General features: G+C 34.5%; 1 protein-coding gene across 2 annotated transcripts; it reads right to left on the bottom strand.

The window, feature by feature from the left end:
* Positions 1-3,516: 3,516 nt before the first annotated feature.
* Positions 3,517-14,165, bottom strand: LOC147537790 (putative indole-3-pyruvate monooxygenase YUCCA10). Of its 2 annotated transcripts, none has more exons than XM_086643871.1 (5): positions 14,029-14,165; positions 10,372-10,507; positions 4,491-4,727; positions 4,136-4,255; positions 3,517-3,907 (listed from the first exon to the last, which is right to left on the bottom strand). In XM_086643871.1, exons 2-5 carry the CDS (start codon positions 10,441-10,443, stop codon positions 3,701-3,703), a joined length of 636 nt encoding a protein of 211 aa, XP_086499997.1. In that variant the 5' UTR covers positions 10,444-10,507; positions 14,029-14,165; the 3' UTR covers positions 3,517-3,700. The 2 variants fall into 2 exon arrangements, with proteins under 2 accessions (XP_086499997.1, XP_086499998.1); XM_086643872.1 differs by lacking the exons at positions 10,372-10,507; positions 14,029-14,165 and adding exons at positions 4,949-4,986; positions 7,436-8,076.
* Positions 14,166-15,504: the final 1,339 nt, after the last annotated feature.

Below are 15,504 nucleotides of genomic sequence, written 5' to 3'. Positions count from 1 at the left end.
TCTTTGTAATTATTTCTCATTTTAATATGTACTTACGCCTTCCACATTTTCTCATCTTAATGTGTACTTACTCGTTTCACATTATATCAGATTTTAGTTTTTATTACTCCTTCCACATCAACATAATTAGGACAAAATAAATAATCCTAGATGATTAGGATAACCCCATAGACATCTATATAACAAAACAGAACAAGGTTGTGCTGACTGGGACAAAATAAATGCTCCTAAATGATGATTTGGATGCTTGGATGATGACTTGGACAACCAGATACTTCCTTCTCTTTTAATCTGGGCCGTTCAGACTAATATCACATAAGGGACCCTCGATCGTAACCGTTAAATCCTACTTGACTTGGTAATCGAAACGGCTATATCAAATCCTTGTCGTTCCAATCTCTTTGTCTTCTCTTCGTTCCGTACCTTAACTCCCTTCATCTGAATTCACTTCTTTCCTCTTCTCCCTTAAAATTCTCAAAAGACTTTGCCCATTGCTTCCTCTTTAACCCTTCACTTTCTTCATTTAACCGGAAACTTAAAAATAGACGCTGTGAATCTCTTCCAATCGGTGAAACACTGGACCGTGTGGAATCAATTGAAACGACATTGAAACGTCAATCTCCACGGTTATCCTATTTTTTTTTCTTCACCCATTAAACTGAATTTTTCATTTGTTGCTTATTGTCTACGCCCTCTTCCCATCCCTACAACTGTGATCACCAACTCATTCAGCAACAGTGTAAGTTTAACTAATGGAAACTTGTTTATCATTACGCAAAATTGGTTCGTAACTAGGTTTTCTAAATTCTTCATGAATCCTCTAAGAGCTTGCCTTTATTTTCTCTTGTATTCCCTCAACATCTCTTCCTTTTTCTCTTGCTGGGGATTCACAAATTGAATCAGTATGCTTCTTCCTTGAAACCTAAGGTTTTGCCTCAAGTTTGTTCTATTTAGGGCTTTAAATATATTCATATCATCAACTTCAAGCAACCCTGTATTCCCCTTAATTTGTTGTTTAAGTTCTCTGATTTTTTAAAGTGTTTCTTTTCAATCTGTTTTTGTATGTTTCAGGTGGAAGAAGAAATGTTCATGAACAAATTCTATGGTTACATATGGTCGTCTCTAAAATGAAAATGTAAACCACCTACTTATTTCAAGACGTCCTAGAATTAAATAGAGGAACTTTTTACTTATATATATATAATTGACCCTCTGCTTATATTAGAAAGGTAGGGAGGTGGGATCTTATCAGTTCGAGTGGTTCCTATGCTTTTTACTTGTATATAATTGACCCTCTCTTAAATTTTGTACATATTCTGGTGTGAGAAGCGCAGATTTGTCCGAGTATCTATGAAGAAGTAGGTGCAGTTAACCTCTTATTGATCTCGACTGGAGATAAATGGATCTGTTGTAAAGTACCATTAGCAGCAGTAAGAAAAAACTAACTTCTATAGAGTTTTTATTTAGTTTCTATAGAGTTTTGGTGATTATTGAGTTTCTATGGAGTTTGGTTTCTGTAGGGTTTCTATTTGGAGTTTTGTGGAGTTTGTAGAGTTTCTATGTGGTTTTAATTTTTATACATCTGTATTTCAGGTATGGTAGAGTTACTATTGAGTTTCAAACATCTGCACATAACCTAAATCAAACTACACAGAAACATGATTAGTCTTTATAGAGTTTACATTCAATTTCAATCATGAGCACATAACATGTTTGAGAAAACTCCCCAAATAGCTTACACCCTTGGCTAAATTTTGTTGTGTTGATGACTACCTAGGTTGTTGAGGCTGCTTTGAGGTTAGTTTATATTATATAGCAGTGAAATTTTAGTGAATTTGCTCTTCTACTGTATATTACATGGCAGTGAAGATTGACGGTGTTTATACCAGGTCTGATTTGAAGTAATTCGAGTTTTGTTTGTGTTTTTTACTTCTGAATTAGTTTATATTCTTATAATAGTGAGTTTCTAAGATTATTTCATGGTTATTAGATATTTTAATTCGTAGTATTCATTTCCCAATTTTGAATATTGATTTGTTAACCTTCTTAATTGCTTAAATATCTGATTTTCAAGTTGTGATCCTCCAAATAAGCTAGCACGGGAGAATCTCTTTTTCTTCTTCTGGGTAAAAGGTTTACTGATTTGCTGTCTACTACTCTATTACTCATACATAGAGGGTATACATTTGCATTGTTCGTGATACTTGTAAAGAAACGGAAGAGTGAATCGAGTATTGTAAGATTCAAATTTGTCTTTGTTGTGCTCGTATCTCTTAGTATAGTTATGGATTCATGGATGTATATTCGATGTGCATTAGTGCTCATCGATTCCATTCAACGGCTTAACATTTTTTTTTCCTTCATCACTTCCTGGTTTAGAAGTTAGGAACACTCGTGGCTTATGAAAACAGGTCTTATATGAAAACCAAGTAGTTGATGAGAGTAGATGTACCTCTAACCCTGCTATGTTGAATTGACACATGGGTTTGGTCCGAAATTACTAAATATAATTGTAAGGCGGCTTGCTTACGGTTGGTGATATGCTAATTAGGTATCTGATAACTGAAGTTTCTATAATCTTTGGTTTTCCAATTTGTCTGGATGAAACCTAGATTGTCAAGTTTTAGTTACTATTTGATTCATTTTTCTTTTATGTAACATCTTTAAAATTTTGCTCAGATGATCTTCATTCAAGTAGGTTTAATCTCTATAAGCTTATTTCTTTTTTTTTAATTGTTTTTTGTATTGTTTTTTTATAATAAAGTACTAATTAGCAGGCACTTTCTCGAATTTTCCACCATTAGCTATTCATCCATTATAGTGAAATGAAAGAACTATTACAATTGACTCTGTTTCTGGATCTTGCTCTTTGATTCTATATTCTTATAAACTGCAGAATGTTTTCCCTCCATTATAGTATTATTATTTCATTCATTATATGTTTTTAAGTATAGGTGCGTGATGTATAGGGCCCCAAATCCCAAATCTCAAGCCGCCTTGAAATCGAATATTTGAGACCTTCAAACTGGATCCACGAGCGACGCCTACCTTGAGTGCACAATCAATACCTGAAAATAACAACCCTAGGTTTATGACCCTTCTCTTTAGGAGAGGAACCATTCGAAATGAAGGGTCGTAAGAAAAAGAAAATATTGGTTGTTAATTTTAATTGATTTCATTTCACTTAATCCCTAACAAACTATTACCAGTCTTTGTATAGTGAATCAACAGAGAGAAAGACGAAAACAAGAAAAGCTAAAGGTTTGTTACAAACGGTTATAGGTTGTTAGACAGAAAATAACAACCCTAGGTTTATGATCCTATACGTCTCATCATGATCTTGTGCATCGCGCAGCTAGATAAGCTCTATTAAATTTGACTAACGAATCATAGTCTTGGAAGCTAAACTTAAATATTAGACAATTGTATACGCCAAATTTTTTCATTGGTTATTGGTCGGGGGCAAATTAAAATGAACCGATATTTCAATTCAACAAATTTAGATTGCTCAAAACGTAGTCAAAGAATATCATTTCATTAGAAAATTACAAGATGTATTACCCGACTAAATTTTTCATTCAAACAATTATGTTTACAATTATCCAAAGGATAAATATTCTAAATACCAATTTACAACAAAAACTCTCTTGGAGAGTTAAAGGTGTGGAACCAAAATTTTATTCTGACCAATGCTATACTGTCACAATATCTGCTTCAACGATAGACCAGATATCTTTTCACTAGAAATGACAGACTTGATGTCATGTGCTATGGCTTGAGCATCCATGGAAACTCCAGCTAAACCTCTCCGGGAAAACCCAGCACAATATATCCCATTTTCCCCTTTCCAGTGAGTAGGATATTTGTTCTTCGGCATCCCATCATTATTTAGCAAATAACCATTATCCTGCACATATTTAACAAATGAGCTACATTTTACTCAATTTATCAACCAAATTACAATAACATCACTTCTTAGTATTATTGGAGTCAAAGGGATCTGGTGTCTAAGTTGTGTTATCTTGGCAAGTTCATTCCAAACACAAAATGGGTGACATCGAAGGGGCTTCTTAGTATTATTGGAGTCAAAGGGATCGGGTGACTAAAGTGACCAGTAGAAACTAGAATCGCTTACCTCAACCCAAGCATTTGAAGCACGATAACCAGTTGCGAAGACAATGACATCGAATTTATGCAATTGTCCATTTTGAAAGGTCACATTATTATCTTTAACCTCCAATATCTCAGGTAGTACCTGTGAACACATATTAATGCATCATAAGTTCGTAAACATATAAGATCTTGATACGTCGGTCAATTACTTCGAGAATGCATAAGGGTAGCTCTATAGGCGTGTACATCATCAAATTTGATGATTTATTTAAACTATTGATTAGTACTTTATTTATGGCCAGATTGAGCAAAAATCTTAACTAATTTGCCTATTTGTATAAAATGTACTAAATTATAGCGACAGAAATTATAGTTACCTTGATGACCCCACTTTTTATCTTTTCAACCGTGCCAACATCAATAACGGGAGCTTTGCCTATTGTGGCTTTCTGGGTAAATGGACCTTCCGTAGGCCTACGGATGCCATACTTGGTTAAATTGCCGTATCTGAATCTAGCAAGTGTAGCAACTATAGTATCCATTAGTCCAATAGGAACTCCCATATTTGAAAGAAGCATACCGAGGTATATCATCTCCTTGTTTACAACATGCACCTGCATCCATATCAAATTTTATTTTAAGTTTGATCAAACATTTCGATAAAATTACCTTTTAGCTGTGTATTTGCAAAGTTGGTCAAAAGGAAATTTAAACTCGGTCTATTTTTCGTTTTAATTTAGTTTAGTTGTTTTTATCAACTTTTTTAATCTTGGTCTCTGTAAAGTTTGTACCAAGAAAACGAAACTAGTAAATATGAAGATAAATTTAAGCTTACCGGACTCCTGATAACAATGGAAGTTGATGCTCCATGATGTGACACGAAAATGTCACATTTGGAGAGCCTAACTTAGACTAATTAGTCATTTTCGAGTGTTATCAATAACATTTTATGTGTTTTTCTTGTTTAGGTACCATATTTGGAGCTAAACATGGAATCGGAATAAAGGGGGCGAATTATCACTATCATTTCATGTGCCCAAAATGAGAGAAAAAGACTTCAAGCAAATCATATGAGAAGAGGAGTCAAAGACGAGCCCAACGGTGAAAACGGAAGTCAATTCCGAGTTCGGACGTGGAAGTTGTGAAAGAAAGAAGTCGAGGTTCGGTCTTAAAACAAGGATTCTATGAAGGCACCCTCCTTTGGTTATAATTCTAGAAGGCACCCTCTTGATTTCCAAGTGAAGTCTAAAACCCAAGCCCAAAGAAGATGAAAGAAGGAAGGGATTTTGGAGGCACCCAATGGACTCAAGTTTGAGTCAAAGTCAAGGTTGACTAAGTCTAGGGTTTGAGTCAAAGACACTATTCATCTTCTTCTTCATTCATCATTAAACACACAAGTGAGGGAGAGAGAAAGAGGCTAGGGTTTGGTGTTCTTCATCAACTTCTAGGGTTTGAGTTACTTGAGGGTTTGCTACAGAGAAGAAAGAGAGGGGAAGGAGACCGGCCAAAGCTTGGCCGGCCAAGCTAGGCCGGCCAAAGCTTTGGCCGGACACAAGAGTCTCGGGTAGCAGCTGCTGCAGGCCGGAACAGCAGCTTGCACGGACGCGCACAAAGAGGAGCAGCAGCTTCAACCGGCACGGGATGGACGCTTCTCATATGCTTGGATCTTCACGGGATGCAGCTGTGCTTGCTCGGGACGCGCCTGCAGCACGGGACAGCAACTCGGACGGCTTAGGGAGCAGCATCTTGGCCCGAGAGCTCCACATTTGGCCGGATCTAGCTTGTTTTGGCCGGAATCTTCTTGTCTTTGGCCGGATTTTTCATGGTGTTCCGGTAACCCTCTTGATCCGAAACCATGGGGCTTTTACTTCTCATGTCCTTGGCTTGCTTCTCATGTGGCTTGATTTGATTTTGGGTGAAAAATCTCTAGAGAGAGAAAGCTTGATGAAGCTTTAATGGAGGTTGTGTTCTAATTGGAGAAGATGATGGTGGTCGCTATGGGAAACCCAGAAATTGCTAAGGGGAGATCGGCTGCAACTAAAAACTTATATTTTCCGACGATCTTAGCCTCGAACCATCATCGAAAAAGGGGGATTCTCTCACCATTTCCTTTCCATTTCTTATTCAATCACCATATTTAGCTAAATCAAGTGTGTCGATTATATGAGATGAAATGTGATAAATTCGTGATTATGTTTAATATGATTTGATGTTTTGATTATGAGTTGATGTTCATTTGATTCGATTATCGTTTCGATCGTATTTTCATGTGTCTTGTCAAGCACTTCGCATAGTTAATAGACGAAACGAAGTATTCGATATCGATAGTAGTTTAAGTCATAATTTCATGTGTCTTGTCATGCACTTCACATAGTTAGGCGACTAAATGACACTTTCGGCGACTCGGGATTAACCGATTTAGGACGTTTGTTTGACTAAGTATGATCTCCGGATATACGTAGTACTTATAGACATCACTTTACGAGTCGAACATTGATTGTATTCGACACGTTACATCGGACAATACATAGTTGTAGATTTATCATTATGGATTCCCGGACTTCGATACATTAACTCTCGTATTCGGATACTCTTGAAGCATGATTTGGATGTGATGATTGACTTATTATTTGTTTACATGTGAGTTTAATTGTCTTCGTCTAGTTTTATAAACTAGAAGCCTTGATCTTAATGGTCTATTGACACAAACTTTGATAATGCGTACTTAGTTTGATATTCGATGCTTATTAACCTTTGATCGGTTATACTTAGTTTGACGTATTATACTTATTAGTGTCATTCTTGTTCATTTTCAATTCAGTAGATAATGTGTGTAAGTTTGATAGCCGATGCTTAGTGACGTTTGATCGGTTATGCTTAGTTAGACACATGACGCTTGGGATTGTCAATGTGGGTGAAGATAATTACATTTTCATGTGAATAGATACATAGTACTTGTCACTTTCGATTTTGTGGATCGAAGTATCCGTCTCAATCGATCTTTGCCCGAATCAACTCTTACCGTCTCCCGACTCTTGTTCCTCTGACTCTTCTCTCGAATCTCTCTCACCCGTTTACTTTTGATTATTAGTTAGTTTATTTGCTTTATTCTTTTGTTTCTCAATCAATCATCAAAACCCCCCATGTTATCTTGCTTCTTTTCCGTTTTTGTCTAAGTTAGCTTTTAATATCTAGACCGAGGGATAAGACCCTTCGTCATCCAAGCTACCTTCCTATCCTTGGATCGACCCCGGCTTTGCCGGATTACTACTTGATACCTCCGCTTGGGTGTGCAACCTTTTCGGGTGCATCACTCCATAATCTGAGAGATCGTATGCTATCTCCATGCCAGAATTTCCACACCCAACAACTAAAACATTCTTCCCATTATAATCTTCACCAGATTTATATTGGCTTGAATGGATTATTTCTCCCTCAAAAGTCTCTAATCCAAGTATTTGTGGAATATATGCATCACAATTTTCTCCAGTAGCCACTACTAAGAATTTAGCAACATATATCTCATCCACGCCAGTATCAGTCTTCTTGACTTTGATTTTCCATTTTCCATGGATATCATCATATTCCGCCGACTCAACTGACCGATTATATAATGGGTTGACATTGAAGTTGGATACGTATTGATCTATATATTGGATAAAATTTGCTCTTGGAATGAAGGTAGGAGTATTGGGAGGATGTGGCATATGAGGGAGATGGCAAAATTGTTTGGCTAGGTGAAGCTTCAATCTGTCATAGGATCTTTTCTTCCACAAGGAAGCATAACAATCTTCTTTCTCTAAGATTATATTAGGAATAGATAGAAGATTGAGACATGCGGAAGTTGCTATTCCTGAAGGACCTGCTCCAACAATTACAACAACTTCCTCCATTGCTTGAACTAATATTGCTTGATATGTTAGCTCCTCTGTTTTAAGTTTGGTCGAGAAATTATTTTTAGGAAGGAGAAGAGAGTCTTATAAATATGAGTAGTAAATGAACAATCTTGCATGGAGAATCTCTTCTGCATGCTCACCTAAAAGCATTTGTACATCAGTCGAAAAAATAAAAATAACTTCCCACAAATGTTTGGTCATTTGGAGAGTTAGTTTTTTTTTTTTGGTTGGTCATGATGAAATCGACAAGGAGAAAGTTTGTTGTTGGAGGATGCATCCACATTTGTTGTCATGTAAACTTTATTATTTATTTCTTGTTTTATGACATGGACTAGACTGAGATACTATAAAGTGTACAGCGAGCAAAGCCTCGTTTTAGGACACCAAATTTAGGAGCCACCCTAGCTTTCATTTGGCTTACATAAAAGAATTTACAGGCACTTATGTTTGAATTAAAAGGGCCACCAAAGCCAACTTACTAACCCAATGGAAAAGACGGAAGGAGCAGCACCAAGCACGGTGACCTTTAAAGACTATCCTAAGCAGTCATCCTTTATTGTATTTATAATTAAGTTCAATAAATCATGAGTTTCTACTTCCTGGATTCGGATCGGGATCCTTAAAGTTGCAGTGTGGGTATCTAACCACCATACTAATAAATGGTGGAGGACTATTATTCATTTTGGGTACATGAAATTAATGTAAATAACTAAAGTAATTTGTAAGAAAATTATCCGGCCCAGTCCCACATGCTAAGGTCATTGATATGTGATCTGTGATAGCCGAAATGTCTAAGGCCGGACTAGAAGTACCCATGAGCATCCGTGCCTGGCCCGATTCTCACCCCAACCTATATAATTTAACTCAGCTTACTCTCTCTTTTGACTATAGGTAATGGTTCAACCTTTATCTTATATTCTTTAGTTTTTGGGGTTTAAATTATTTCAGTTAAAATAATAATTACAAGCAACACTTTCTTAATTATTATTTAGGTCAAAATATTTATAAAAATCAAACTACCTCATTCCATAACTAACTCCTTAATTTTCATTTTAAATTTACATAAAAATATATAAATCTTTCATTAAATGTTGAATCTCAATCAAACTTATTTACTTAGAAAAAAATTTTGTTATCTTTTTAACATACAACAACCTAGGTCTTCATCCATAATCGAACACAAAAAACGATATGAAAACAAGTCGACGAAATTGAAACCTCAAAAACAGATTTGATCTAACTTCTTCGTCTTCCTCTTGGTTTCTAAAATAGATGTGGTTTAACTTTTTCGTTAGGAGAGAGGTTAAGAAGATTGTCGGTCTCAGATTGTTTCTCTATCTACATTCCATAACAGTGAAAATGAGAATAGGATGAAGACGGAGAAGATGAACTCTGTCTAAAGTAGAAGAGCAGGAGGAGGAGGAGGAGCATAACTGTATAATTTCTGTAAAGAGAAAATCAATTTTGTTGGCAAAGGGTATTTCTGGAGCGAAGATAAATACAAAATGACCAGAATGATAATCGGAGATACTATCTCACTATCTCACAAACAGGACATAGTTACACAAAATTAATGTGACACATTTCGTTATTTCAAAACGCCATTGACGTTTTTGCTTATTATACCTACTATTTTGACCCAAGCAGCCATTCTCTATAAATATTTGTATTATACAATTATGTTTTTATTTTTATTGAATAATTATGTGATATATTGATTGATCGTAACATTGAAAACTTTTAATGTGTGTCATTAAGTCGGAAATATAGCAGATGTTTTAAGTTTTTGTGAAAAATATTACTATATGGCCCTGAACGCCTAAACTGTATTACTAAGTCTGACTAAAAAGTTGCTAGCATGTATCTAATTTTGCTCAAAGTTGTTATTACAGTCGAATGTCATTCAGAAAATCTTAATTGGAATGACTCAGACATTTTTGCTAAAAGTAGAAATGAAATAGTTGCTAAAACCATGATTCTTGGCAGCTTTTAAATTTAATATGCCTCTCAAATTTTAAAATGACACTAAATTGATTTTTTCTTTTTTATAAATTCACAACTATTTCAAATTTCAGTTGAAATTTTCAATTTTAATTGGGTGTATATAGATTTATGTATTTTCAATAAATGTATAACTGATTGATAGATCTACTCAGGCACAATTAAGTGACGATGTCATAAAATTAATAAAGGGACCTCTCTTTCCGAGTCTACTTTAGGCCCATTCCACCATTGAGCCGGTCCTAGATGTATCAATCTCACGTAAGGTTGTAACTTGTAATGATACAAATGACTTGTAATACTTGTGAAATAAAAGTCTCATTGTGTATTAGTAGGTAGTTGATGGTTTTAGGATACTTACCATGTCCGTTGGAGCAATTATCACGATTCCTGTATTGTTTGGGTTTTCCCCACTTAAGCTTATCACATCCATTTGATATACCCACGTTGTAATATGTATCGAGTAGTGCGGACAATGTTGTAATCGTATAATTATCCTGCAAATGTATGAAGTATTTAAACTATAGAAAATGACTCTTTAAGTCAAAATATTTTACATAATAAGTAAAAAAGCACTTAACTTTTCAAACAACTAAAATGTGTTGTAATATTACGCATATTTGTCAGCCTTGTGTAAAATAATATGACTAGTTATTTTTTAGGTCATTTATAAAAAAACCATTCCAGAAATACCCCCTTACTCTTTACTTCTATTTTTTCTCCCCTCATTTACTTTCTCTCTCTAGAATGCCCTAGCCTTCATCTTCTTTATCTTATTCTTAATCTGTCACATAACCATCTAATTTCATGGATAAATTCGTATTATTATTGATTTAATCTCTTCTTGTTTAATAGGGTTTGAAAAAAGGTTTGATTCAGCCGTGGAAGCCCTTTGCAAACTTTGGAATTCTTCAAATCAACCTAAATATAAAGATTGACAAGGCTTCATATGATCTCACTCCTTCATGCGATTGTACTGATTGGCACTAGAAAACAAAATATAGATTTTGTTACATGAAAATGAAGAAGATGAAAGCTTTTCTATGTCATTTACTTCATGTCTGTTTCTTTAAGCTCGTTTTTCATTCCGCTGGAAGATTTGCGGTTGAGACGGTGAGGCAGTTCTGGTTCGGGTCTTTGTTTTACGTGATATTTTTTTCTTTGTTGGTTCATCTCTTCTTTTTCTTCTTTGATTCTTTTCTTTAGATCTAGTTCATCACCACCACTAAGTTTTAGATATTGTTTTTAAGTGCAAACTAATTCAGATATATGAATATGAAAATTTTCAAGTTTGAAGAAGAAACCTCGGTTTTTTTGTTATCGTGTTGCAAATCGAGTTTGCAAAATCTGAGCCCGAGATTACAGTCTGTAAAGCTTGCAAATCCACTTTGCAATTTACATTTTGCAAACCCTAGTTTGCAACTTACATTTTGCAACCTCCAGTTTGCATTTTATATTATGCAAACCCTTGTTTGCAATTTACATTTTTTCAAGCCAGTGTTTACAAAAATTGCAAACCCAATTTGCAGAAAAACAAAAAAAATGACGTTCCGCTGAGTTTTTTTTTTAAATATTGTAGTGGATCTTGTTAGAAAGCTAATGAAAAATTCTTTCTAAATATATAAATAGATTTGAAGTGTTTTAAAAATAAAATAAAAGAATTAGTTACAAAAATGACAAAAGGGTACTTTAGTATTTGTATGGTTTTGACCTGAATCATAATTAAGAAATGTGTTGTGTTTTTCTACTAATTTTCAATATTATTTTGACCTTTTTAGTTCTTGTCCCTTTAAACAACATTTAGAAATAAAAAAATAAGACCGAAAACTCAATTTTAATTTTTTAAGCTAAAAAGGCGATTTATACTTTGTTTGGTTAAAAACCCAAGTCTTTACATTTTGTTTAGTTAAAACTCTAATTTTTTTTGCTAACCTCTTGCAAGCTGTTAGAAATTACAAAAATACCTAAAGATTTGAAGTCTTGAAAAAATTGATTGATCCCTTTTCAACGAAATGAAAATTTATATGGTATTTTTGACAAAAATTTTCGAATTAATATGTAAATTGATAAAATTACAAGAGGGCAAAAAATTAGTCCTGTAAATAAAATAAATTTTGGGTTAATTTCGTAACAACTTCACATTTGTGGCCGTCTCACCCGTTTGACCCCATAAGTGTGCGGCACTTCCTTTTGGCCCCCACGGGGATTTTTTTTTTCAACTCTTTCTAGAAATACGCTTAGAGGCCAAAAAAGAATTAATTTTTGAAAACAATGAAATCCACCTCATCTCTCCTTCTATCCTACAGTTCCTCACCTCTCTCCTGCACCCCCTTTATTCCTCTCGCCACCTCACCATCTTTTCCGACGAAGGTCGCTGGCCGGCCACTTCCTCCATCGACCTTCAAACTACATTTTATTTATTTATTTCTTATTTTTCCTTTTTCCTCTCTCTTCTTTCTATCTTCCTTCTTCTCTCCCTTGTCTATCTTTTCTTTCTCCTCTCTCCAAAACTCCGTCATAAGGTCAGAGGTTTCATTCACCAAACCTTTGAAGGTCTGGTTCACTAGATCTTCGAGGTCTAGTGAACAAGATCTCCGATGAAGGCCCCCTTTGCTTGAGGTTTGGAGAGAAAGAGAAGAGAGAGAAGGGATAGAAGAGAGAGAAGGGAGAGAAGAGAAGAAGAAATGAAGAAAGAAAGAAGAGAAAATAAGAAGAACAGAGAGAAAAAAAGAAAGAAAAAGATAGAAAAAGGAAGAACACGAGAGAAAAAGAAGTGATAAATAAATAATTTTATTTTTAATTTGAAGGTTGCGGAAAAAAGTAGCCTGCAGGAGACCTTTGTCGGAGAAGATGGTGAGGTGACGAGAGAGGGAGAGAAAGAGGGACATAAGGTTAAAGAGAGAGGTGGTGAAATGGAGGAGAGAATGAGAGATTAGGTGATTTAATTATTTTTAAGTGTTTTGGTAGTTCGTTTTTGACCGCTAAGAGTATTTCTTGAAAGAGTTGAAACTCTTTTGGCCCTTGGGGGTAAATATGAATTGTCGATCAATTATGGGGCCAAAACAGCGAGTTAGTCACGAAGTAGTGGCGAAAACAGAATTAACTCATATTTTCTTAGGGGAAAGAACGTATATACCACAAATGACCAATTGTTGGTATCGAGTCAAAAACTTTTGGTTGGAGTGGTTTCAAAATCGGTTTTGATCCTTGAGGTCTTGAGATCTTGAGCTCGAGACATGAATACTATATTATCTTAATATAAAGAAATTGTTGGTATCTATAAAATTTATCAATCAAATTTGAAGATCCGAACCCCTAAAAAATTAATAGACCCCAAAAAATTTAATAGTTGAAAACTTTGAAATATAATCGTCTAGGTATGGCAAGATTAATTTACGGTATTTAAGACCAGATCATTCAAATCACTGACTCTCTTTGCTTAATAAACGTTACGAATAAGAACAAGAAAAAAAAACATGAAGAGTTGGTTTTTACCAAATTGAAAATAAAAATGAAGAAAACAGAAATCTAAATCCTTACTTGATCAAAGTTTTCTTTGAAAATGCTAACACATTAAATTCAATTTGACAAACGATTGCTTAAAATCAGAAAATTTTCTATGTGGCGAAGAAAAAATGATTTTAGAGAAATAATAAGATTTTGTAAATCTAATACGAAATAGGTTATACAAAGACTTGCATGCTTCAACAGATATGTAAATTATAAAATAGATCGTGCATGCTTCAGCAGATATGTAAATAATAAAATAGATCGTGTTGTCTTTTAAGTTTGTTTACAACTTTTTCTTTCTCACGCATTCCTTAATAAAAGTTTCACAAGACTTCATCTGGAGATGTATTGATTACAACAAGGCTATGATTTGATAGATCTCTGAAACTCGAGATTCAAAAAAAGATATTTTCGGGTAATGCCTAAGTATGCATGAAAATTACTCTGCGGTCGGAGCATGGAAATCCATTACAATTAAAGGAGAAAATAGGGGAGGATGAACGCTTACCTTAAATCTTGATTTGTAGCATCTACTTAAGAAAGCGAAAATGAAAATCAATACCATCCTTCTTTTATCTCACTTTCCCTCTCTGGAACGCTTTTCTCATTTTCTTTATTTCTAAATCATGTTCTCGCTCTTTAGTCTGGACAACCAAAGAACATATATACTTTCAAAATATAAAATAACGCTGATACAGAAGTCGAGAAAAGCAGATTACATTCAATGAAATCAACGGCCTTTCCTTTTTTCGTCTTTATATCATACCATTTAACACTTGGTCCTTTTGCAGACGACGGTTTTCTTTTCGTCTTTTTATCATATCATTTAACACTTGGTCCATTTCTTTCAAGAAACATTTTAATACCTTCTTTTTCTTGTAACTCACTTTACCTCTTTAAAGCTCTTTTTTTCTTCTTTTAATTTCTAAACCCATTTTTAGCGCTTCAGTTTGGAAAACCAAAAAATATATATACTACCAAAATATAAAATAATGTTGATAAAGAAGTCGAAAAAATCAGACTACAATCAGCGAAATTTTTTATCCCCGCCTCTCTAAAACGCCAGTCTTGTTTCTTCGTCTTTTCTATTGATTAAGACAATGTTTGTTATTAGAAATATTCAAGGTTCTCAGGTAATTGCAGAACGATTCTCGATGGTAGGTTTATCTATGACTTGTTAAACGTTATAGTGTCCTTCTATCTTTATTTTCTCATCTTATCATCAACAACTACATTTTTCTTGAAATTACAGTGTCGACGATAACATTGTCCTGTCTAATGATAGATGTCCTCATTCTTTATTTTCTTATGTTATCGAGGCAACAATATTTTTTGTGAGGATATAGGATCAACGATAGTTTATTCTTATATATAGACTATAGAGGCCTTCATTCTTTATCTTCTCGTATCGAGAATAGTTATTGTTATAGAATGTTCATCGATTATTTTGTAAGATGGTACCTCAGTTTTATTGTTCGGTTGTTTCATATTTCAGAGTTTGCTTTGGAGTAGGCGTTTGATGCGGGAAGAGGAAACATATATGTCATCTTATTCTATGGTTGCACATGTTACTGTTTAACCTCAGTTTCACTCCATGGTATTATAGGTTAGATTCGGGATATGAAGAGTTGGATCTAGTTTGTTTATAGAGTTTAGTTAGATTGACTTTTTTAAATGTCGTAAGTTTGGAGTTTCAGAAATGATATAAGTTCAATCAAGTTCAGAGTTGGTACGTAAAACTGGATAGAGGAGAATAGAAGAGGTTGGTTCGTTGTGTTCATAGCACATAGTAAGATTTTTTAGCATCGTAAATGCATTATCCAACACATTTTGAAATTGCTCAGATTTTTGTTTGGACTTTATTCTCATTAGAAAGATATCGTTTGAGTTTTGGGTCTGAGAGCTTGTGTTTGTTATCATTTATAGATTTGAGTTATAGATTTTCTTGGGGTCAGATTGCAGAGAGGACAAAAGAGTTTGTTGA

Source organism: Eschscholzia californica, unplaced genomic scaffold (genome assembly GCF_041429995.1).
Source record: "Eschscholzia californica isolate CP2 unplaced genomic scaffold, dmEscCali1.0.p SCAF_5, whole genome shotgun sequence".
Taxonomy (NCBI): domain Eukaryota; kingdom Viridiplantae; phylum Streptophyta; class Magnoliopsida; order Ranunculales; family Papaveraceae; genus Eschscholzia; species Eschscholzia californica.
The sequence above is the reverse complement of the archived record's forward strand: the minus strand, read 5'-3'. Positions and strand labels throughout refer to the sequence as shown.